This window comes from Cnephaeus nilssonii (genome assembly GCF_951640355.1).
Source record: "Cnephaeus nilssonii genome assembly, chromosome: 12".
Taxonomy (NCBI): Eukaryota; Metazoa; Chordata; class Mammalia; order Chiroptera; family Vespertilionidae; genus Cnephaeus; species Cnephaeus nilssonii.
This window is the reverse complement of record NC_137083.1, coordinates 13,156,616-13,182,149: the sequence shown is the minus strand read 5'-3', so window position 1 is coordinate 13,182,149 and position 25,534 is coordinate 13,156,616. Positions and strand designations below refer to the sequence as shown.

The 25,534-nt window shown below is 43.7% G+C and overlaps 1 protein-coding gene and 1 pseudogene across 2 annotated transcripts in view; one reads left to right on the top strand and one right to left on the bottom strand.

The window, feature by feature from the left end:
* IGF2BP3 (insulin like growth factor 2 mRNA binding protein 3) overlaps positions 1-25,534 on the bottom strand; it is a 97,779-nt gene that overhangs the window by 12,320 nt on the left and 59,925 nt on the right. Inside the window, exons 4-10 of the mRNA XM_079786279.1 lie at positions 22,408-22,459; positions 22,249-22,312; positions 12,953-13,234; positions 8,912-9,046; positions 7,150-7,272; positions 4,941-5,076; positions 3,126-3,251 (exon numbers count right to left, since the gene is read on the bottom strand). Of these exons, the coding sequence (XP_079642405.1) occupies positions 3,126-3,251; positions 4,941-5,076; positions 7,150-7,272; positions 8,912-9,046; positions 12,953-13,234; positions 22,249-22,312; positions 22,408-22,459 (918 nt within the window). The remainder of the gene's footprint in view (positions 1-3,125; positions 3,252-4,940; positions 5,077-7,149; positions 7,273-8,911; positions 9,047-12,952; positions 13,235-22,248; positions 22,313-22,407; positions 22,460-25,534) is intronic.
* On the top strand, positions 18,565-22,227 carry LOC307108360 (large ribosomal subunit protein uL15-like; annotated as a pseudogene). The gene is made up of 2 exons (XR_013815273.1): positions 18,565-19,316; positions 19,424-22,227. The product of XR_013815273.1 is annotated as a large ribosomal subunit protein uL15-like (transcript).

The following is a 25,534-nucleotide window of genomic DNA, read 5'->3' as shown; positions in this document are numbered from 1 at the left end:
TCCCAGCTTCTCTTGCAGGTCGAAGTGGACAGGTATTATGTTCCAGCAAATAGGACACCAGTGGAAGTGTGAAAAGCTATCTTCAGGCAGCCTCTTTAAATGAGGTGACTTCCAATTTTGATCCTTCATCCTTCTTGCTGGCTGGAATCAGACTCAATGGTTGGAGCCTGAGCGGTCACCCTGGACCAGGAGATGGTGTGCTAAGCCGACAGGTGGCCGGCCCTAGATGATATAGCAGGACTACCACCAGAGCTACTTGGATTGTCTGCCCTCCGACTCTTCTCTTAAAAAAGGAAAATTCATTTTAACCACATTTTTTCACTCCAAACACACAGCCAAACCTAATCTTGATGATATAGCATGCCAAAATCTAGAAGCATGAAAACAGACATATGGCAGCATCCCACAGACAGCTTTGGCCTGATAGTTGCCTATGGATTGGAATGACAGGTGGTGAGAGAAAGGGGGGAGGGGGGGCGGAGAGAGTTTTCTCACTATGCTTTAAAGTAAAGCCTCAAACAAGTTAAAAAGAGGGACATATGCCGAAACCGGTTTGGCTCAGTGGATAGAGCGTCGGCCTGCGGACTCAAGGGTCCCAGGTTCGATTCCGGTCAAGGGCATGTACCTTGGTTGCGGGCACATCCCCAGTGGGGGGTGTGCAAGAGGCAGCTGATCGATGTTTCTCTCTCATCGATGTTTCTAACTCTCTATCTCTGTCCCTTTCTAATTGCATGTGCCTGGGTTACGGGCTCAATCCCCAGTAGGGGGCATGCAGTAGGCAGCTGATCAATGATTCATTATTGATGTTTCTAGCTCCCCCCACCCCCTGCTCCCTTTCTTTCTGAAATCAATACAAATAAAAAATAATATACATATAAAAAAATCAAGTAGGTGCAATTCTTCCATTATAGATACAGCGGGTCCTCATAGCCAACTGGCCTGGAGGTCAATTCTTCCCAGTGACACCAACAACAATCAAGACTTAACTACAACAAGGCTGTACACACAGTTCACAAAGGGGTGCACCAAGAGTGTCCACCTCAGGTTACTGGGAAGCTGACCCATTCATTGAACCATATAGGACACCTAGCAGCACACAAAGCTACCCTACCAACTCAGGGAAGCAGCAAAAATGAGGAGACAAGGAAACAGATCACAAACGAAAGAAATGGAGGAGAACAAACAACTGGACATAGAGTTCAAAACCACGGTTATAAGGTTTTTCAAGAATTTCCTAGAAAAGGCCGATAAATTTAACAAGACCCTCGAGGATATGAGCGAGACCCTCGAAGATATGAAAAAGGACCAACTAGAAATTAAACATACACTGACTGAAATAAAAAATATTATACAGAGACCCAACAGCAGACTAGAGGAACGCAAGAATCAAGTCAAAGATTTAAAATACAAAGAGGCAAAGGACACTCCTCCGGAGAAGCAAGAAGAGAAGAGAATCCAGAAAGTTGAAGATAGTGTAAGAAGCCTCTGGGACAACTTCAAGCGTACCAACATCAGAATTATGGGGGTGCCAGAAGAAGAGAGAAAGCAAGACACTTAAAACATATTTGAAGAAATAATGACTGAAAACTTCCCCCACCTGGTGAAAGAAATAGACTTAACAAGTCTAGGAAGCGCACAGAACCCCAAACAAAAGAAATCCAAAGAGGACCACACCAAGACACATAATTAAAATGCCAAGGGCAAAAGAGAAAGAGAGAATCTTACAAGCAGCAAGAAAAAAACAGTTAGTTACCTACAAGGGAGCACCCATACGACTGTCAGCTGATTTCTCAACAGAAACTATGCAGGCCAGATGGGAATGGCAAGAAATATTCAAAGTGATGAATAGCAAGAACCTACAACCAAGATTACACTACCCAGCAAAGTTATCATTCAGAATTGAAGGGCAGATAAAGAGCTTCAAAGATAAGAAAAAGCTAAAGGAGTTCATCACCACCAAACCAGTATTATATGAAAAGCTGAAAGGTATTCTCTAAAAAGAGGAAAAAGAAGAAAAAAGTAAAGATAAAAATTATGAACAACAAATACATATCTATCAACAAGTGAATCTAAAACTCAAGTGAATTAAAAATCTGAGGAACAGAATAAACTGGTGAATATAATAGAATCAGGGGCATAGAATAGGAGTGGATTGATAATTCTCAGGGGGAAAGGGGTGTCTGTGTGGGGGGTACTGGAAGAGACTGGACAAATATCATACACCTATGGATGAGGACAGCGTAAGGGCAGAGGGAGGGGTGGGAACCGGGTGGAGGGGAGCTATGGGGGGGAAAAAAAGGAGAAACAACTGTAATAATCTGAATAAAGATTTATAAATTAAAAAAAAAAAGAGCACATGAAAAAAAACACAAACAAAAAAAAACACACGTTACATGATAAAGAGAGCCAAACAGGAAGGGAGAGATATAAAAACAAAAGCATGAAGAAAGACCCCAGAACGGTGTCAATTTTATTTCACATGATTGTCTACCCCCAATTATCATTGATAATATAAATGACTTACTTTCAAAAAGAATTATTGGATAAGGTGTCTACTATGCTGCAATTATTTTCATACTATCACTGGTGTCCTCTTTCTGACCTCAGGGAAAATGCTATTCTTAAAAAGCAAATATAAAAATAAGGTTTATTTCTTAAACTGTTTACAAAATAAATAAAAGCCATTTAACATTTGCACACAAAACTTGAGTTCATAGTTTTAAAAAGTACAAATACTCAAAATGAAAAAGTCCAGTTTTTACTGATCTTTCAAAGCAATTTAAAGATGAAGACTTTAAAAAAATCCTTTTCTTCAATATTTAAAAATAAGTAACCTCTTTCCCCCTCTGCAAAGTCTCAAACTTTTGACCTTTGAAAGCACATGCTGACAACTGTGCCTGCCACCCCAAAGCCCCAGTAATAAGTCCTGTGTCTACAAGGGACAGGAAAGAAGGTCCTATTGACTGGAAGCAGAAAGCATGTGCTGGATCTAAACTAATTCCAGATCACATGGGAACCAGGTTTTACAGTAAGATTTCCCCCCAAAAAACAGCTCACATCACACACTCAAAGGCAGCCATGTTCCCCCGCTCAACCATGAAGAAAGCAGAGGCGCATCGTCTTACCTCAAACTGTGGGTAAGGGGGAGTCATGGCTGCAGGGGGCCCTGAGGTGGGAGGTGGCATCCCTGAAGTGGGCGGGAACAGACCCAAGGCATTCAGGTTTAATCCAGGAATTAAATGTGCTTGAAGCTGCAATGGTAAAATTAAAAAGAGCCAGTGTAAGTGAGCATTTCTAAGTGACAATATTCAGACTGTGACCTCTTGTCTAGTGAAAGAAAATCATCTGCCACAAAAGTTTTCGAACAAAGCAGATGTTTCCTGTGACACACTTGAGCAGATAGTTCATATCTGTTCACACTTCTTGGTATTTAAAATCCGTGTGCTTGTGTGCCTCCTCCTTGATCTGAAGCCACACGGAGTTTCTCAGGGCAGCTCAGAGCTCAAAGACATACTCTATACCGTAGCACACGGTACATACAGACAATCGTGCACCCGTTGAAGAAGTAAGCGAACAGGATTTGTTCACTGCAAAGTAAACCAAATATAGAGAACGAGCTATTAAGAGATCTTTACTTCCGAATAAAATTTGGAGTCATGGGTCTAAAGGCCTCAAACAAAGTCAAGGCCTTTGGAAATCAGGTCCTCTCCGCATATAGCTCCTACAACTGAACTTATCCTTGAGGAGAGTTTGTTTCCGTTTAATTTTATAAGGGCTGAGAAAGTGGGGTGGAGATCAGAGAGCTGAGACCTGCGCGTACTTGAGAACCCTTTTAAAAGGCCTGTGGAGTTGGATTTACTCCCAGTTAACGCGAACATTTGGATGAGCAGTGACAATGTGAAGGTAGGAAGGCAGTCAAGTGGACTAAAGTGATTAGCATTCTAAGCTCCCCTCACAAAGGTGATAACATCTTTACATTTCCCTTCTGTTAGGTGTAATGTTTCAGATGACAGGACCAATTGAGGACAATTTTTTTTCCAATCATTTACTTGAAAATTCAAGATGAACTTTACCAATGTTACATCGTGAGCACCATTCCATCCATTAAGGAACATCAATTCACTATGTTCTAGTCGCTACACAGATTATTTTTATCTCCAAGGAACCAAGTTTTAAATTTATATTCATATTCATAACAGTAGTTTTACATGCACTGTTATCTACTGTAATTCTAACAGGCATGCAATGTAGGCAGTACCCCCATTTTACAGATGAGGAAACTGATGCTCAGAAAGACCAAATAAATTGTACAAGAAAACAGAGCTGGCCGAAACCGGTTTGGCTCAGTGGATAGAGCGCCGGTCTGCAGACTGAAAGGTCCCGGGTTCGATTCTGGTCAAGGGCATGTACATTGGTTGCAGGCACATCCCCAGTGGGAGGTGTGCAGGAGGCAGCTGGTTGATGTTTCTCTCTCATCGATGTTTCTAGCTCTCTATCCCTCTCCCTTCCTCTCTGTAAAAAATCAATAAAATATATTTTTAAAAAAAGAAAACAGAGCTGCAGTTAATAAACAGGTGAACTGGGATTCAAACACAATTCACATGCCTCTACTGTATTAATTTCCTTCAAATTAACATTGTGAACTGTATTAATTTCCTTCAAATTAACATTGTGAGGAGATATTAACCTTTTTAAGGTAAGTATTAGTCTCACCTCACAGATAAGGGAGCTAAGTCTCAAAGACTAAATACTTTCTAAAAGCTCAGAGATAGCCAAGCCGACTGTCAGAGCCTGTGTCTTCCAGGGCACTTCCCTACGGAGCTAAAAACCAGTGAGAACCTAATCTAATGACAACCCATTAAAGGAATCACTATCAATGCAATTGAAAACATCTTTTAACTTCATCAAAATAAACACACGCCCTAGGTATTAAAACTAACATTCATAGAAGCAATATCGTTTTCATAAGACTCCCTGATTTTCTTCATTATCTCCTCCTCAGCTTTGGCACACGTTTCCACGCTGCCTTTCACTGTGATGGTGCGCTCCGGATTATACAGCGTCAATTCCTGCAATCTGCAGATTGAAAACGGAGGGAGAGAAAGATTATGAAAATTATGGGAGGAAGAGAGTCGTAGTAACAGTTCAGCCACAGATGGCAATTAAAGCCCAGATGAGGGGGCTGGCAAGTTGTAAAAGTGGGCGGTTAGACATGATGAAAACGGAGTGAGCCCCAAAGACACAAATCCAAGAACTGTAAAGCCAGGGAGAGAAAACACTTCCCCGCCCACCTTCTCAATAAAAATCACTGGGCACACGTGGTTCAATTAAACTCATGGTTTAAACACAGTGTACTTCTTGGCCACTTAAGGTTGAACCATTTCCACAATTTAACAGAGAAATATAAAGAGCATGATTGGAAGGATAGAGTTTTAGCAGAAACCAAGAACCAGATGTACATAACCTTTAATGAGTATGTTCCCAGTCTGCACTGACCAGTTCTAAGCGTAATTGGCATTCTCCAGCAACTGCATTTTCTGGGTCACCAGGCAAGGAATAAGCTTGGAAATGTTTCAAAGGCAAACCAGAGTTCATATGTACACACTTCCTCTTTGCCAGTAAGCTTAGAATTTAGATAAAGTACGCTGGAGGAAATCATGTAAATCAATCCATCTTTTTATTTTGTTTTTTATTTTTTAATTTTATTTTTCAATCCATTTTGACTACATAAATTTTTTAAAAAGGGTCCCTGGGTGACCATTTAGAAAAGTAAAAAATGAGAATGCTGCAGCAATATTCAGAAACCCCTGCCCGACCCAGGTCCTGCTGAAGCTTCCAAGCCCTCTGGTGACGTGCGAGGCATCGACGCCTGCGCCAGTGCCGTGGAAAGCAGGACACAGCGCGGGAGGAGATGGGCTACTGGTCCAGCTCTCCTTCAGATTCCCAGAGTTACAATTCTCATTCTCATGACTAGCAGAATACCGTATGCTAAACTTGAGACAGATGAACGGGGTATTATTCCTTTTTTCCTCCAACTTCCTAAAAATGTAAACATCGACGTACTGTTTGTCTTAGACTATTTAAAGAAGAAGTGCATTTCTAATCTCCATTTTCAACCCACCTTGCCCCTGCCAAGCTTTTATATTACAATTTTCAAAATAGCTGCTTCCAGAATAGCTTTTAAGATTTTTTCCACTTAAAACCCTCCCTTTTCTGAGCATAAACATCAAGATAGGGTAGGATCATGTATTTTATTTACCACTTAGTGTCTTTTTTTTATTTATTTACAGTCAAACAGGACCCTCATCCTTCCTCACTCCCTCCTCCTTTGAGAACTCCTTGCTACACAAACCCGGTGCTCAGTTCTCCTTAGTCCATCCGCCTCTTCCCACCTTATCTTTTTTCCGGTACTCTGATGGAAACCAGGGATAGGCACGCTCAGAAAAAGAAAAACCTTTCCAATCATTCCAGAGCCTTGTGGACCCCAGGTGTGGTAGCCAGCCTCCAGGATGACCCCTCCCCACACGGAATAGTAAGAGAGGCCGCGACTTCTGAGGCAGTGTTATAAAGACACTGCCGCTTCCGTCCTGCTCTCGGATCATCCACGCTGGCAGGAGGCAGCCTGGCAGGAGACAGGGGACCCCCGAGCAGCCCTGGGGAGCGGCCCCTGTGGTGAGGAGCTGCGGCCTCACACCCCCAGGCAGCACTGACTTGTCAGCAACATGAGAGCTGAGCAAAGCCACAAGGCGAGCTGCTCCTGAACCCCTGACCCACAGACTAGGGGACCCATAAACCTTTCCCACTGTCATAGCTCTCAAACGCTGGGCTATTGTCTCACACATCAATGGGTAATAACCTGGGCTCTCTGTATTCCTTGGGGAATATAGGTCAGCACACCTGACCAAAAATCAGCTAGGGAATATGAATGTAAAGCTTTCGTGCCTCCTGCCTCTTTGGTGGGAGTAGAGAGTCTTTCGAGATGGGTTAGAGACAGACAGCAGACGGTGGACTGAGTTTGAGAAACGAAGTATAAGCAGGGCGGTGCTGGCTAGCTCGGTCAATGGGACAGGCTATGCTTAACATGAAACCTCCAGTGAAACACAGCGCTTGAAAATTTTCTTATTCAAAAGCAAGCAAGGCAGCACTTACGGAGATATCGTGATTTTAGTGTCTGTGTCTTGTTCAATTTTTTTAAGATTTCTTCCTTCCTTACCAATAAGACGGCCTACAAAGTTATTATGGGCTAAAATCTTCAAGGGAAGCTCTTCTGTGCTGTAAAAAAAAAAAAAAAGGCCATGAAATACGGGCAAGTAACCCTACTCTCGGGTAAAAAGAGAATATTTGTTTATTAAACATTTATTTCCTACCTACCACATAGGAAGCATGATGCCAGGAGAGTTTAAACTGACTGACCATCAGCCACATTCTAGCAATGCGTGAACAGAGGTGGTAAAATCATTAATATGTACCTGGATAGAAGTTAATTTTTAAAAACGGTTTCCTTTTATTCATCTCAGGAACTGCCTTGCAATGATGGATTCTGTTTAGCTTTGAAAACAGCTCCTACTCAAATTCCTGTTCCTAACCCCCCAACTCCAGAACATAATGTACAAATGCAAACAGTATGATTTTAGTATAAATTTTAAGCTCCATACCTGGCAACACAGGCACAATTTGGCCAAGGAAACAAGGAACTGAGCAGTGGTTACACTCTGGGGAAGAGTGTAAGAGCGGGGGGCGGGGTCACATTTCATTTGCACCTTTCTGAATTTCCCAAACACATATCACTGTTTATAGATGTCATTGGGCCTGGCTGGTGTGGCTCAGTGGTTGAGCATTGACCTTTGAACCAGGAGGTCATGTTGTAATTCCAGTCAGGGCACATGCACAGGGTTCGAGCTCAATCCTCAGTAGGGTGCATGCAGGAGGCAGCTGATCAATGATTCTCACTGATGTTTCTACCTCTCTCTCCCTCTGACTTCCTCTTTCTGAAATCAATAAAAACATTAAAATTATTTTGAAAAAAAAATAAAACATGCCCTAGCCAGTTTGGCTCAGTGGATAGAGCGTCGGCCTGCAGACTAAAGGGTCCCAGGTTTGATTCCGGCCAAGGGCACATACCCGGGTTGCAGGCTCAATCCCCAGTGTAGGGTGTGCAGAAGGCAGCCTATCAATGATTCTCTCATCATTGATATTTCTCTCTCTCCCTTCCTCTCTGCAATCAACAAAAATATATTTTAAATAAATAAAAACATCATTGGGGTTATCTTTATTGTTCTCTATACCAAAAAAAAAAAAAAAAAGGAATCAGAATCTTATAATATAGCACCATATAAATAACCTTATAACTAAAATATACTTAATGTATTTAAAGGTCCCTACAAATTAAATGCTGTGCTTAGGTCCCAGGCTAACTCCAGCGCCTTACTCTGGATTCTACTCTATGCCCAGCACTGCACTGAAGACTGAATGTAGCACAAAACCTGACCTCCACTCCAAGTTCCTGTGGGAAAGACAGTTAAGAGTTCCAACCTGGAGTATTCAAATAAATCCCCCGTTTATCTCAGCACACGGTTAGGGTTCCCCACCTCAGGGAGCACAAAGCCACGGCATGAGGACTTGGGCCCTGCGGTGGGTAAATCCAGGGATACTCCTAGACCCCAGGTGGGCTTATGTCCCCAGCCACCTTCTACAGCTGGACGGTCCTCACTCCTGCCACTCACCCCACAGCCAAACACAAAGGAGAATATGTTAAGGACTTAGGCTTTACACCAAATCAACATGCCAACCCCCGGACCTCCTGGGGCAGCAGCTCCTGGGATTTGCTGGCAATCCCTAAGAACCGTGTCAATTCAAAGCAAAACAGCACGGATACCAGGTACCTCTCCCCGGGTTCATCCTCGTTACTCACAATTTTATGTCTTGGGCCTCCTTATGCATAATCTCCAGAATAGACTTACAAGCCGCAGAGGTGCCTTCTGGGGTAGAGAGGATAGTAATGGACTTCTCAGCAGCGCCTGCGTTCTCTTTACGATGGACATCGATCCTTAGGGTGGGCGACAGGAGAGAGGAAAGCGAGGCTGTAAGGCACGCATTCACAGAGCTTTACAATGACCAACACCCAAGTCAGGGCTTCTGGGCAAGAGATGAGTCACTTCCCTCAAGAGCATAAGCTCCTGATACACGGTCAGCGGGATGCCTTAGGGATGAATTTTAATTCCCGAACACTCCCTTCTCTCTCCTCACTCTGACCAAGCAGGGACCTGGTTTCATTCTGCCCAAGCTGCCTCTGCTTCAGGCTCCCTTTGCGATGGCACAGAACAAGCATCTCGTGTCGGAGCCTCGGTCCAGACAAAGGCTTTCTTCTCTGCTCGGAACCACACGGGACCTGGACCGCATGCCAAGAGGGCGGGAGCTGGAGTCCCACAAACCAGGTGCAACTCTTACTCCATAGTTTGCTCTCGCTGTTCATCGGATGAGCACGTTTCACTCGCCTGTTTCCTTTTGCAAAGCTCACCCTATATTTTGCCGCCTTCATAGAGGAAAGTCCACAACAAAACCCGAAGAGATGGCAATTCAACTTCAAAGAAAAGCAAATGGCCAATTAATGCAATGTGTCAAACCTCACTAGTAATTATATACACACCAGCTAAAATAAGGGGTATTTTCTTCCAGACCTGCAATTATTTTGAGAGATAAAATTAAGTATTGGCAAGAGGACGGGGACTCTGGGCACACCCACACTTTTGGTGGGAATGTAGAACACCCTGGCAGGACCTATCAAAGCTAAAAAGCTTATCAACTTTGACTCAAGAATTCTACTTCTTGTAACATCTCCAGAGGCCGTCCCACAGGTGTGTCGAGAGAGTGTTTTCGCCGTCAGCACTGCTGTGGTGAAAGGGAAACTCTGCTGTGGAAACTGCCCTGCACGCTGCAGTGCTCAGCAGCATCCCTGGCTCAACCCACCAGATGCCTTAGCTCATCCCTCGTCCAGATGTGCTGACCAACAATGTCTCCAGACACTGCCAATGTCCACGGGGCTGAGCGGGTCACCCTGGGTGAAAACTACCAGCACAGGAACGTTCACTGCAGCATGATTTGTGGCAGAAAGAACATTGGGATTATCTTTAAAAGCTCACCAGGAAGAGATGATTAAGTAAGAGTATATCTGACCTAGGGGGGTGGGTAGGGGCTGGGAGGAGGAGGATGGAGGGGGGGAAGATGGGAGATATCTGTAATACTATCAACAATAAAAAATATAATTAAAAAAAAAAGAAAAACTTCAGCATCAGGTAAATTAAACAAATAAATAATAAATGTATATCCGTATCAGGGAGATGTTTAAAAACATGTGGTATAATTACAAATACCAACATTATGAGAGTCCTTGACCTTCTGTGAAAAAATACAATTCATATCATAAGATTTCCCCTTTAAAGCTACACTTGTTAGTAGATACAAGGAACAAATCCTATAAAGATACAACCCCAACTTAACAATGGCTACCATAGGGGGTGACATGAAGGGTCACCCTTTTTTGTTTTCTTCTCATTTGCATACGTGTTCATTTTGAATTAAATACAAAAATAAGTCTGCTGTTGTTGAAAAGGTACAAGAAAAAAATCAACCATCCAAAAAACGGAGTTCAGTGGAAATGAGACATTCGTGAGTCCTGGCCACTCAGACACTAGAAGACAAAGAGCTGTGCAATTCCTCGCCGTGAGAACGGCCACTTCACCGTGCCAATAAAACCGAGGCTTGGATTTCATTTTCCTAAATGTTGGTTGAAAACTGAAGACATATTTCAGAAGCAAAACCTATCGCTAAAAATAAGGGCAATGTAGAAATGAAACAAGTAAGAGCTAACTAGAGGTAACTAATTAAAACAGCGCCTTAGACAGCAGTCTCAATCTCAGGCACCACTTTTCCAGCCACTATTTCAGAAACCCCCAGTCACCTCCAGCATTGCTTATCTTCTAGGAGGGACACGGCAGACTCCCTCCTTCCAGGGCACTTCCGCCCGCTCACTGAGCTAGGGATCACTAGACTCTGATCCTCGGAGAGAAGGTAACCCTCTGAGGCCGTTCCAGAAGCAGAGGACCCGGTAACGACTAGTTTCAATGGCAAGAATCAATTGAATCCACTGGATATAACAAAACTGCTTCCCTTCCCTCTCCATCCGCCATCTTCCTGCCTTAAATAAAACAGCTCAGTTTAAAGAAGCTCTTTCCTCTGACAAGGAAATGAATAGCATTAAAAGGAACACTTCTAATCTGCCATTGACGAGGAAGGCAAACCATTTCATGATTAGTTTCTGCAGGTAATGCTGAATCAAGGGAAGCAAGAAGCCCTTCCATTTTAAGATTAAAACCAGGCAAACTGAACATTAAAACTGATCTAGGCCCTGGCCGGTTTGGCTCAGTGGACAGAGCGTCGACGCATGGACTGAAGGGTCCTGGGTTCAATTCCCGTCAAGGCTTGAACCTCGGTTGCAGGCTTGATCCCCAGCCCTGGTTGGGGTAAGTGTGTGAGGCAACCAATCGATGTGTCTCTCACATCAATGTTTCTCTCTCTCTCTCTCTCTCTCTCTCTCTCTCTCTCTCTCTCTCTCTCGTTTAAAAAAATTCAATGTAAAGGTATCCTCAGGCTAGGATTTAAAAACGAACAAAAAAAATACTGATCCAGGCTATGGTTCCACTGTCTTCCCATCTTATACATGATGAGGTCAAGGCCACTGCTTCTGCACAAAGGTACCCAACACCATACACCTCCTGCTTCAAAGCAGGGGCAGCAGGATCAGCCGTCACTCTGCAGGTGGAGTGGGTCCCCCCCAACACAAAACCCAGTTCTCTGTGGTTCTGCAGGAGCAATCAGCAGCTAGCTCAATGCAGGCACGGGGCCTGCAATGAATATGGATGTCCTCTGAAGCCTGCTGGAGCCAGCTCAGCACCACAGTTGCACTTCCAGAAAAAGGCTCTCCTTAATTCCTTGGACCACATGAAATAGAATCAATGTCCTTACTAAATTTAAAAAACAAGATAATCCACAGCCATCTCGTACCTGGCCCAAGGCCATGCCCCTGGCGCTTGGCACAGAGCGACCGACCCCAGCGAGGTCTGTGTGCAGCCGCTTCTCCCTCACACACCTGGCTCTTCGGGAAACAGGGCAGCAGCAGCCCAGGATGTGCCCGGAAGCACTGCCCAGAACCAGGGTGGGGACAGGCCCATCTCCCAGCTTCTTAGGGTCAATAGCCCCACACAGTATCACAGGCTGGTTAATAAAGCAAAGCAACTGGTACACGATGCCGTGGGGTCACATTTCACTCGTCTGCCAAATACGAAAACCTTTCACCTATCAGGCAACCTGCTCAGCACGGTGGTAAATCATCACACACAGCTCTGCTTGCTGCTCCTGAAAAGTTAGCTCCAGGGTTTGGCCAAGAATCACCAAGTCCATTCAAATCTGCAAGTTAAAACTCCCAACCAAGATGCTAAGCATGGGCCATCCCGGCTACAGGGCATACTCATGGGATAAATTTGGACCACAGGCTGAATCATTCTTTACTCAAGTAAAGCAAGACTGAAAAACTACCTCTATACTGGACCCAGAAAATTACTTCCAAAAACAAAAAGGCAGGTATCGCCAGGGGTTGGGGAGCAGAGAATAACCTAGAAGCTGCCCTTCTGTTTGCCAGGGTCTCTCACATCGCAAGTGGATTAGGTATCATTTGCTTTCCATTAACATGTGAAAATTTGAGGTTCCCTTTGAGACTGATATTTAGTCCCGTATTTGTATAAAATAAACACTAAGATATCAAAGTCGCAAGGTTTTGCCAGATTTCCAAGTACTGGAAGGGATCATGACCACGTTCACAAGACCAAGCACCACACAACACTCTGTTACTGAGATCCGGGGGAGACATTACCGCCCACCACACACTCGCAATACTTACTTAGACTGGGTCTGTTTGGTGATGTTCCGAATGGTGGCACCTTCTTTTCCTATAATGGCGCCAACGAACTGGGTGGGGACCAGCAGGCGTAGAGGCAGGTCACAGGGTTTCTGCTTGGACACCGATCCCGGAGAGCCCTGTCTCGATGAGCCCCTCTGCCCGAACCCGCGGCGGCCTCGGGGCTGCTGCGAAGCATTCTGCTGGGGGGCCATCTCGTCCGGGATGTAGGCCACTTTCAACGTGAAGTTCTCCAGCTGGAATCCATTCAGTTTGTCTAACGCTCTGAAAGTTGACAAGGAGCAAGGGTGGGAAGAGAAATCGAACTTTATAATAAACCTTTCAGCAAAGCAATACCTATCTCCCCCACTCAGGATCATTGGCTCAAAATCTTCTGAATAAAGCCACAGAACAGGTAACCCAGAACAACTTAATACCCCAACACACACACACACACACACACACACACGGGAAAGGAAAACCTGACAAGTTTCCAAAGGGAACATACTTGTCATCTGCCAATGAAAAATAGAAAACATTTGTCAAACATTTTTATTGAGGTGTAATTCACATACAACATTACATTAGTGTCAGGTGTACCACATAAGGACTTGATAATTGCATATAATGTGAAATGATCACCACAATAAGTCTGGCTAACATCTGTCATCACACATAGTTACAGAATTTTTTTTTCTTGTGATGAGAATTTTAAGCTCTCTCTCAGGAACTTTCAAATATGCAATACAGTTGTATTAACTCCAGTTAGCAGGCTGAGCATCACATCCTCAGGATTTACTTGTTTTATAACTGGAAGTGAGTACCTTTTGAATCCCTTCACCCATTTTGCCCACTCATCTCTGATATCCACCAATCTGCTCTCTGAATCTATGAACTTGTTTTTGCTCAGTGGTCATTTCTGGTTCCCATGTTGCTTTCTTATGTGGCGATCTTTCCATTTTTACTTAGATGGAAACAGGAGGGTGGAAAAGAAATGCCCCCCACCAGAAAGGGCACCAAAAGCATGGAGCCTAGACAGCTGACGGAGCACACTGGTGTCCTGGGGACCCCGTCTCCTGCCCTCTTCTCCCACGTCAGCCCCTTCCCCTCACTGTCCCAGAGCCCATGATGAGTTCATCACAACAGACCCAAGTCGTACAGAAACACAAAGGAAGGAGCAGGGTATTTCCGCCACCAGCACCAACCCGCCAAGACCCTTCCCGGCATCACTGCTGACCACCGTAACTTCGGCAAACAGACGCTCCTTTCCCTCTTTACATACAAGCGTGTGCTCAGTGCCTGACATAACTGGGATCATGAGGTACATCATTTTGTGTTTTGCTTTTTTCCCAGAGACCTTGGGATGTTTCCATGTGATTTCTATGTCAGAGGGCATTCTTTTCATAAGCCTACACGGTGATAGGAGGCACGTGGCAAATTATTTTACCAACATCCTGATAACAGAACCGTAAGTTAACCCATTAATCTTTGCTTTCTCCCTCTCCCCTTTTTCCTTAAGGGAAATGTGGATTAAGGGCATTCGTTTGGTTCTTTTTCTTGTTGTTGCTAATCTGTCTCATTCAAGGATATTTTTCCATTGATTTTGAGAGAGGGAGAGGAAGGGAGGGGGAGAGACAGAGAGGAACATCTATGTGAGAGAAATACATCGACTGGTTGCCTCCCACATGTACCCTGACCAGGACCAGGGATCCAGTCTGCAAACAAGGTACGTGTCCTTGACCGGAATCAATCCCTGGACCCTTCAGTCCACAGGCCGTCACTCTATCCATTGAGCCAAACCGGCTAGGACTAGGGCTAGGGCTAGTTTGGTTATTTCTGAAGGACAACCGCTGAGAAATTGTATTGATATTTATGATATATATATTTAAAGAAAGGTGGAGTTGCATAAGTCTCAACCAATTAGATTTTCATTCTGAACAACTTTAAACCTTTTTCAAGCCAAGAGAAGCTCATCACTGAGGGTTCTTTCGGAAACCCACGGGAACGCAGACCCAGTAAAGGAGTCAACTGTAGCCACAGGCACTCAGGGCAACGGGTTCACTACAATCCTTTCCTACTACAAACGGCACAGCTGGCTTCAGAAGGAAGGGAGGAGGCTCTGACTGTGGAATTCAGTCAGTAATGTTACAAAAGTCTCTCCTTCTTTCTGGAGTGAGACAGGCGAGCTCGGACGGTCCTTCTCCAGGGAGGTGAGCCTGCAAGTCCTCAGCCCGTGGTATTCTGGGGCTCAGCCAAGTCCCCTGTCCCTCAGTACCAGCTCCTCGACTTGGCATAAAACTGTAACGTCAAACTTCATGCGCTGATTCTAAAAGATTTTTGTTGTTATTGTTTATTTCTTGTTTTCCTGGGGGGTTTTTTGGGAGAAAAGGAAAGGTTCCCTCACGCGGGAGGTCAGAAGGCACGGTGCTCCGGTACCCAGTGCACTGTCTGGGCCCCAAAGGCTCCCAATGCATACACACTGGGTGTCCCCCCGTGTGACTGCCAACCGGCAGTTTCCGACCCCTCAAACCACAGTGCTCACTGGGGCAGAGCTGAGGAAGTACAGGAGGAACCTTATGGCAAGCAAGGGCTCAGAATCGAGGCTGAGGAATGAAACACTGACACCTCTCTGTGCACAGGGTGATGCTCAGCTCTGTCCTTTGGTGGCTTGCTGAGTCCGTGGGTAGAACATTATAGAACTTTCACCAAACAGACTGTATATGTGAGAAATGGCTCACCTGTCCAAATTTCAAATGCTGGACTAGGAAACAGAAGCAAGGCGAAAATGAGACTTTTAATAACACTCTCGAGAGCGGGCGCCCATTGTACAGGAACACACTTGGGGCAGGGTGCAGAGCCGATATATTTAGTCCCTCCTCCAGTCCCTCATTGGCCGAGTACTATTTTGGTCACCTGTTTCCTAATAGGTCACCTACATCTTGCTGTCTCCCATTGGATTATTTAAAAAAATGGGCTGGGGCCTCTTCTAGTTGCCTTCACCTCCCTTTGTCTAGGGGAATCTTCCTAGGACATGTGCTATCAGCCACGTGTACAGCTCTCATCCTCCTTCCCCACTCCCACATCCTGTTTGCTCTGGGGAAATTCAATAGCCGCCTGGCCACATGCTGTTCCTTTTCTATGAAGGTAAGTCAGAGGCATGTTTCTTATATACAACACATATGGTGAGAAGATGATGGGTGTTCACAAGATTTGTTGTGGTGATCATTTCACAATTTATACAAATATCAAATCATGTTGGACGCCTGAAACTAAGATAACGTTATATATATCAATTATACCCCAATTTAAATGAACAACTGTCATAATTATTCAAAACATATGCATTCAGCTCAGCAGAACTCAAGGGTGTTTTTCCAAGCATGCTCCTCAGGATCCCGTTTCCCGTCTTCACCTGGCTCTGCTCTGCTGCTAATCTGAGTCACTCGGGAGATGCTGAGTAGTTTTGTTAGTCAGTAGCACTTAACTATGGATAAAAAATTTATTAGGGCAGATCACAGTTTAGGGGGCCTAGAGAGAGAGAGGATATGTAGTTTAAATTAAGGATGAGGGAGGAGGGGAGAGAGAAGAAATGAGACCAGAGAAGAATTTAAACCCATCCAAGGGTTTACACACACACCTTTTTAGTGAAAAGAGGCTGAACTAGAGACCAGAATTCTAGTCCAGCTAGAACAATAAGCAGCCATGTAACCTTGGAAAGGTCATGTTCTTATTTGGCACTAGGTTCCTCACCTACAAAATGCAGTGATTCGATTTATGATCCCTTTCAATTAAAAAATTCCATGTCTAGAATTTCTGTTTTCTTCTTCCCAGACCTCACTGCTATATATAGCACAAATTCTAACAAAATGAGGTTTAACCATTATTGAAAAGTCACACAATTCAGTTTTCTGCTTGTACCAAGAATAAAAGGTTGAGGCATACAATCTATAATAAAAGTGTAATATGCTAATTAGACCGGATGTCCTTCCAGACGAAGCCAGGGCTGTGAGGGAAGCCCAGGTCCTGGGTGCTGGAGGGAAGGAGGCGCCAGCAGCCGGGGGAAGGAAGGCCTACTCTTGCACGAATTTCGTGCATTGGCCTCTAGTTTAGTAATAACTACTGGAAGCCTGGTAACAGTACTGCAGGGATGCAACTTAAGGAAATAATTATTGCCAAAGCCCGAAGATTTACCCTCCAAAGGACTTGATCAATTACAATGGTTCTAAAAGCACACGCACATACACTCGAAAAGCAAAATCTCTGCAAACAACCTGTGCTGTAGAGGACTGGATACTTCGACTGTGGTAGGGGTGAAATACTATGTAGAGATTACAAACAGTATAAATATAGTCAATGGAAATAATGAAACTCTACAGAATGATCTTTGTAATTTTAAGTTATGACACGTGGGACAAAGTCTACAAAGCTTGATGCTTATCTCTGAATGGCAAGAAACTCCTTTGTCTTACTGCTTTATCTGTTGTTTCTTTTTCCAGAATAAATCTTCTAGTCACATGATTACAGTTTAAGGGTGATTTTCCTCCCCTTAGCCATCAGCCAAGTTGTTGAAAACACTTCTAACCATCACAGTGATATGGGTCTTCAAACTGATACAGAAGGATCTTCAATGATAGCTTCACAATATAAACAAACTATACTCTGATTCCCTAACGAAAATAAACATCAGAAATAAGAGCCCGGAGGAAAAGGAAGTATAAAAACTAAATGCCTGCAAATTCTGAAGGGTTATTTCCTTGTCACACATTACAAATCCTCCAGTGAGTAATGGCTACCTTGGACAATGTTACCTGAGCATCTCTGGGAGGAAATGGGTGTCCCGAGGCCCAAGCCTCTCTTGCTCCAAGAAACAAGTGATACTAAATACATTCTCTGTTTTTTATGATTTTTTGTTTTTATTATTTTTATTCATTTTATTTTAATAATCCAAGACTTCAAGTTAAAACAAATAGGCATTTCCTCATAATATATTACTCTGAACCTTTGATTTTTCTAACCACAAGGTGGCAGGTATTTCCATGTTAAATTCTGTCTTAGAGTCAGCCTTATTGAGGAATCAATCTTCTTAAAAGTGGCATTTATAGAGGTTCAAGTAACAAAAAGAGGCAGCCACAAAGCCTTTAAATTAGGTTCCTAACTCTGAGTATCAGCGGCCAGTCATTATCTGGAATGGAGTATAAATGAAGTATATTGAGCAAGAACAGAGTATCATCAGCAGAAATGAGAACTGTTGGAAAATGCTTAATAGCTGCTAACTTTGGAGTTCTTGCGAGGTATTATTGATAGGTGTTTTGGAAGCACTGCGTAGGTTCTCTCAACAGCCTCATGAGCTAAGAACTGTAATTATTCCCACTTTACAGGCAGGTGTGAACTAAGACAGATTAACTTGACCAGAGTGACAGCCAAGAGTGGTGGCACAGAGAGTCACCCCATGGACTCTGGAATGTGTCCTCCAAGCCTCCAAGCTCTGCCCACCCCCGCACCAGCACATCCCAGCTGTCTACAGTCTCCCAAGTATCAGGCACAAGGAAAGAAAAGTCAACTGAGAACATGGACTCTCCCTCATGACCTGAAGAGATGAGCTTTGAACGGGCTCTTATTTCTGATGTTTATTTTTGTTGGTGCAAGGAAATCACACCGCGGTGGTTTAGGCAGCAGACAGCTGTGCGCAGCCCAGAGGACAGGTGTGCAGGGCTCAGTGGAGCAAGTCCTTCCCAGCTCAAACCACCTCCAGCTGCTCTAAAAGCAGCCCAGAACCAGTGGGTTGGGCAATTATTACTATTTCCTTGGTGCCCAAGTGCCAGGCCATTTGATAAGCCTGTCTTTCTATAAATATGTGCCTAAATGCATGACTAGATTGGTTTCTTGTCAGCTCTCATTTTGTAGCTGAGAAAACTGAAGCTCAGAGAGGTCAGGGTTACAGTCAGAGGCCACGCTTTCTCCACACGACATCCAAGGAGTGCAAGATCCAATGCCTCGCAAATAAAATCAATTCTCCTCACAGAATGAGAATGCACTCCCCATCTCTTTAAAAAGAACCCACAAAAAAAACTTACTAGAAAATGTTCAGAACACTGAATGACAAGACTGACTTTTCCATTCTTTAAATCTATTAACTTTCTCTGAATTATTTTCTAATACTCTTTGCTTTTTGGAATTTTTGAGGGAGAGAAAACCCAATATTCTTGTAAGGAAACTCAACGTGGGCAAGAATTAAAATCAGGTGGTCCCTCTCCACTTCCACCAGCAAGATGCCCATCCCCGAGGAGAGGGATTCTGCCTTTAGTCACCGGCAACGTTTGGTCAATACGCAGTTGCGATTCATTGAAGGACTATTAGAATAAGAGAGGTAAAGACCATTTCCCTCTTTGAAATGCTCATTTATTTGTTTAGGGTATTTAATTACTGAAATGACAGATTCCCAACAGCCTTTTTCTCTCCCCTTCGGACCAACAGGACCCTGCACCCTCTGACAACACTTGTAAAAACCGTCTCCGCGTTCCGTCCGCCGTCAGGGTGGGGTTACTCGCAGCAGTGATTCTGCCCGGCTCCCAGTCGGCCCTTCCTGTGCTTGTCTCGTTGCTTGGAATGCAGGGGCTCTAAATGTCAGCCAGTCCAGACTCGAGTTCAAAACCAACAACGTTCTCCCATACGACTAACTGTTAAGCATCGTCCAGTTAGCTGGCTATCCTCACCTAAGTTTTCAAGCAGGACAACTAGGACAATCTCCAAATACCCTTGGGTTTAGCATGTTACCCCATAGTTTCCATCTAACAGAGCTGGCTGTCGCAAGCACTTATTGGAGATCTTTGTGAAGACTGGGGCATGTAAGACAAACGGAGTCTGTGTTCTCACTGCCCTCACTCTTACTTTCGCCCCAGTCTACTTGGGGTATAAAACGTGAAAATTTTCTGTTCTTCCCTCATACACATTATTGTTGAAGAATAAAGTTTGTAAAAATCAGTTTTACCACTCATACCACAATTTCTAAGATGTCAAAAAACCTCATGTTAACTGTTAATTTCTTTTAAATGAGTGAAAGATACAAACAGAAGGAAAAACAATATTTTTAAATGTCTTAAAAGTCTCATTAAAAGTGAATGTCAGAAGCCTCATTTTTTTAGGAAAAAAAGTGGCATGAATATGAGTAGATACTGCTTTTCACCCACAGGATCAGCAAAGCCTGGTAAAGCTCTGTGTCAGGGAGTCAGAAGAACGCACACTCACACGGGACCGATGGGAATTTAAACTAGTTCAGATTCTATGGAAGAGAACTTGCCAATATTTAAAAAAAATTAATAAGTATCTTGATCTATTTCTAGGAATTTAACTCACACCCATATTCACACACATGCAAAGTGACGGGCAAAAAAAGAGATTCTCTACAGCAGCAATTTTCAAACCAGTGTGCAGCCAGCATTATTGAACATGCAGCACCTGACTATTTACTCAGCGGCACTGAGCTCTTTTCCCTTAAGATTGTCGAATAAAACAATGACAACAGCCAAGACGACAGCCATCCGGTGAGTCAAAACTTCACCTATTCTTTTGTCAGACCAGCAACAGATACAATCTATTTTTCGGTGTGCAGCGGAAGTTTAGTCATTAGTTTGTGTGCCATGAGCAGAAAAAGGCTGAAAATCGCTACACTCCAGCCTTGCTCATAACTGCAAGAGACTCGAAATAAGCTAAACATTCAATTTGGAACTAAGTCGTTCTATATTCATACAATGAAATTCTATGCAACTTTGAGTGTTATGTACAAAACACTCAAGCAAGTCGGGGAACAATACTGGGGGGAGATCTGCACCATATACATCTTTGGACCTTTACATTTTGAACCATGTGAGTATTACCAACCAATATAAAAACGGAAGTCCCACTGTGTAATGCAAGTTTCCATGTCCTCGCCAGCCCTATCTTTCCTTCCCTGGTCCTCCAGGAGCGGGCACTTTGGTCAGCGAGCTCGGTCACCTTCCCCTTCAGGGCTCAGGCTGGCCAGTGAGGCCTGTCTTTCCCCTTTCCCACGCAGAGGGCAGACAGGCTGCCCTGCTGGCCCTGTGTCTGGAGGCGGCGAAGACTTCCACGGTCCCTGACACTCAGCTCTCTGCTGCTGGGCACCTTGCACGCCATTCCTCTGTTTGCAACAGGAGCAGACAGGCCAAAGGCAGTATTTGTGGGATCCTCATTTTCTCTCTCTAGTGTTCAGTCAGTTCATTAGATCATTCCCAAGCCTAGAGAAGTGTTTTTTCCTAAGGAAGATTTTTTTACCTGTAAAGTTTAGCCTCTCCATTTTATTGGAATACATTTTTTCCCACCAATCTAAAATCTAATTACAGCTCTTGCAGCTCGGCCACCAACATGCCATCCAGACTCAGGAAGACCCGAAAACTTCGGGGCCGCATCGGCAAGCACAGGAAGCACCCGGGGGCCGCGGTAATGCTGGCGGCTTGCATCATCACAGGACCAACTTCGACAAATATCACCCAGGCTACTTTGGGAAAGTTGGGGTGAGGCATCACCACTTAAAGAGGAACCAGAGCTTCTGCCCAACTGTCAACCTCGATAAACTGTGGGCCCTGGTCAGAGAGCAGACACGGGTAAACGCTGCCAAAAGCAGGACTGGTGCTGCTCCTGTCATTGGTGTGGTGCGATCGGGCTACTACAGAGTCCTGGGGAAGGGAAAGCACTAAGGCAGCCTGTCACTGTGAGGCCAAGGTCTTCAGCAGAAGAGCCGAGGAGATTAAGGGTATTGGTGGGGCCTGTGTCCTGGTAGCTTGAAGCTCCATGGAGGGAAGTTCATTAAAATGTCCAAGTATTTTTGGGAAAAAAATAAAATAAAATAAAATTACATTGGTTCAATGTCTACACACTCCTAAATGGCAACAGTAACCATTAGGAAAATCAGGGAGCAAGAAAACAACATTTAACACTATAGTTTAACACATGACCTACTTACCAGCTTTGAACAAAACAGCAATAATGTATGTATCATATCAGTAAGGGGGAAATCTTAATGTAATTTGATGATACCCAGGTCCACAGCTTTTTGCAAATAGGGTGTAGTTCAGCTTCATCCCATATCCATCTCCCATTGATATATTGAAAAGGTAATAAAACTTTAACCAATGCAAATTCTTATTATACCGTCAAACATTAAAAGATTTGCAAGGTCAACTTGGCAAAATAAAGTTTATTTCTGCTATCCACTAGGCCAAAATATAAGTACTGTACTTAACCTGCTTACTATCCATAGAGATAAAAAGTGTCAATCTGCTTACTGTCTGGCTTGGTCCTTACTGGAATAGGTTACGTTTACGACTGCAGTTTCCGAGTCAGTGTTCACTGAAGGGAGAAAAAAAGGAAGAGAAAGAAAAAAGTTAGTCTTCTTTTTACGTCCCCCCTTTTACAAATTTGAAAGCAATTGAGAAGACGTGTACCTTGCTCACAGCTTTCCACCACTCCATACTGGCCTAGTAAACTATCCAGCACCTATCGGGAGGGGGGAGAAAATTACAGATTTTCAGTTTCCCAAGGTATTACGAGGGCAGAAATGTTTGAAAATCACAAAGAACTGTGATGAAAAAGAGCCCCCAAAATTAACGGGGTTCTGGACTATCATAGTGAGGGAAGGGCACCATTGTGGGGTCCCCTCTCCTGCGTCTCCCAAGATCCCTGACCGTAGGCTCATTTCCTGGGGATAACGAAGCAATGAGGCAGCTCAGCAGTGTTCACAGCCACAGCCGCCCGGTTCCCAAGGCTGGAGCAGCAGGAAGCATCTATTTCCCATACATACAGCAACGCCTCATCACACTTCCTCCTTGTATACAAAGTCACGAGACAAGGGCCCACATCAAGTTTCATCTTTAAGATGTTCCTTCTCAAAGAACTTCTTTTTATAGCTAAAATGGACTCAGTTGGCCCTAGCCGGTTTGGCTCAGTGGATAGAGAGTGTGTCGGCCTGCGAACTGAAAGGTCCCAGGTTCGATTGTGGTCAAGGGCACATGCCTGGGTTGTGGGCTCGATCCCCAGTGGGGAACCTGCAGGAGGCAGCCAATCCATGATTCTCTCTCATTATGGATGTTTCTAATCTCTTTCTCCCTCTTCCTTCCTCTCTGAAATCAATAAAAATATATTTTAAAATAATAATTTTAAAAAATGGACTCATCGGAACAGATGACTCTCAAGACAGGCCAGCAAAATGAAGAAAGAACAGAGTAGATATTCTACCTGGAGCTAGAGACTAAGCTGAGTGGTATATCAGTACTTAGTAAAAAGTATAAAAAAAAAAGTGAACATTTCTAAATCTATAGTAGGCTGGAAAAAGCACAACTTGAAACGGTCTGTCTTAGCATCTTTCCTGCGGCTGCATTACTCCACTGTGCATGTTAGTCTAATGAGAGGCCGTGACAGCAGCACCTGAATTTTATCAGACCATGAACTGTGGGTGTACCTCTCATCAGTACGAACCAAATCCACTGTCCTTCGCTTCTAAGAACTAGAAAAAGATTTTTTTAAAAATAAACTAAGATGAGTTTCTATTAATTTATAGGGAACCAATTATTCATTAATTTAATTGCAAACTTTGAAGGACGGGCCCTTGAGAATGTGTTCTGGCCCCCAGAACACAGTAAAGCATCAAGAAACGCACTAAGTAGTCAGGGTAATTAATTCCCTACTAAACTTTAAGCTTCTTCTAAATGAACATTTATCTTATGTGGTATCTTTCAGGCTGTTGTCTACTGATTCCGATTTGAAAACTATAGGCAGGTCTGTCTAGGAATGAGCTTTTTATTTTATGTTCCCCCATTTTATTTTTTTAAAATATATCTTTATTGATTTCAGAGAGGAAAGGAGAGGGAAAGAGAGATAGAAACATCCATGATGAGAGAGTATCACCGAATGGCTGCCTCCTGCATGTCCCCCAATGGGGATCAAGCCCGCAACCCAGGCATGTGCCCTTGACCAGAATCGAACCTGGGACCCTTCAGTCCGCAGGCCGATGCTCTAACCACTGAGCAAAACCAGCCAGGGCTATTTTCCCCCATTTTAAATAAAGTTAATACCTATTTGTGAATGGGGAATCGTTACATTTTTTCATACTGATGTTTTGACGTGAATTTCCTTTGAGTGGGGCTTATTAATAGAAGCACACTAATCTTTGTCTCTAACTACAGCTGCTATTAAATAAAAAAGCTTAATCTTTAATTCAGAGCACTTAGCTGACCACATATCATTTCATGTGTCTGTCTCAGCCACAAGGATGAACGGCCACATGAGCAGGAATTTGCGTTCACTGCACTGTCCCTGGCACTGGAACGCACAGGCACGAAAAGACATTCCCATAGCTCGTAAGTGAACTAAGTACTTCTCAGGAGGAAATTCTCGTACAGCTTACTAGGAACGGCACTCTCCAATAGTGTTCACCTGTTTCAGAGGTGAATTTGACATGCATGTCATGTTGATCACAGACATCTTTTATAAAAGCAGAAAAAAAAAATAGAAAACTTCTTACAATGCCACCCAAAGAGGCATAATATGCAACATGTAACACCTTAAAATCTAAAAAAAGCAACCTACTTGTATTTTTAAGACAAAAATGTTTCAATACCAAAAATGTTTTATATGCATATTAATAGAATTCTAAAGAGGTATTTAAATTCATTCCATCTTAAGTAATTAAAGCAGCAGGAACGGTCCAGCTACCAGTTAAAACCTAACTTTTAAATGGCAGCCCCTCAAACAGCAGGGCTTTATAGCAAGTTGGTTATCTTGAGGGGCAGGGGTGTGGAGATGGTGGAGGAGTGTAGCGGGTAGGTGCCAATTTAATATGTTCATTTACATAAACATCATTCTTAATTCTTCCTAAAAGCAGTTTTTTTCAATAAATACATTACTCTCCATATTCTTTAGCTTATATCTCCTTAACTTTTTAAAAATATTTTTTAATTGATTTCAGAGAGGAAGGGAGAGGGAGAGAGAGATAGAAACATCAATGATGAGAGAGAATCATTGATTGGCTGCCTCCTGCACGTTCCCTACTGAGGATCGAGCGTGCAACTAGGGCATGTGTCCTTGACTGGAATGGAACCCGGGACCCTTCAGTCCGCAGGCCAACACTCTATCCATTGATCTAAACCAGCTAGGGCAATCTCCTTTTTACTATTATAGGAAAAAAGAAAATACAAAAGCTAAATACCCATGATTTATAAACAATATTGACTAAACCTGCAAAAATAATGCTAAAGAAACTAATGTTCTGCAAATGGGGAACTGGCAAAGTGACATAAATCATAGATATATTTCTTTTTATATATGGACACACAAATATACACATATATTTATTTATATCTAAACTAGAGGCCCAGGGCATGAAATTCGTGCATGGGGCGGGGAGGTGTCCCTCAGCCTGGCCTACACCCTCACACAATCCGGGACCACTAGCTCCTAACCACTCGCCTGCCTGCCTGCCTGATTGCCCCTAACTGCCTCTGCCTGCCTGCCTGATCACCCCAATTGCCTCTGCTTGCCAGCCTGATTGCCCCCACTGCCCTCCCCTGCCGGCCT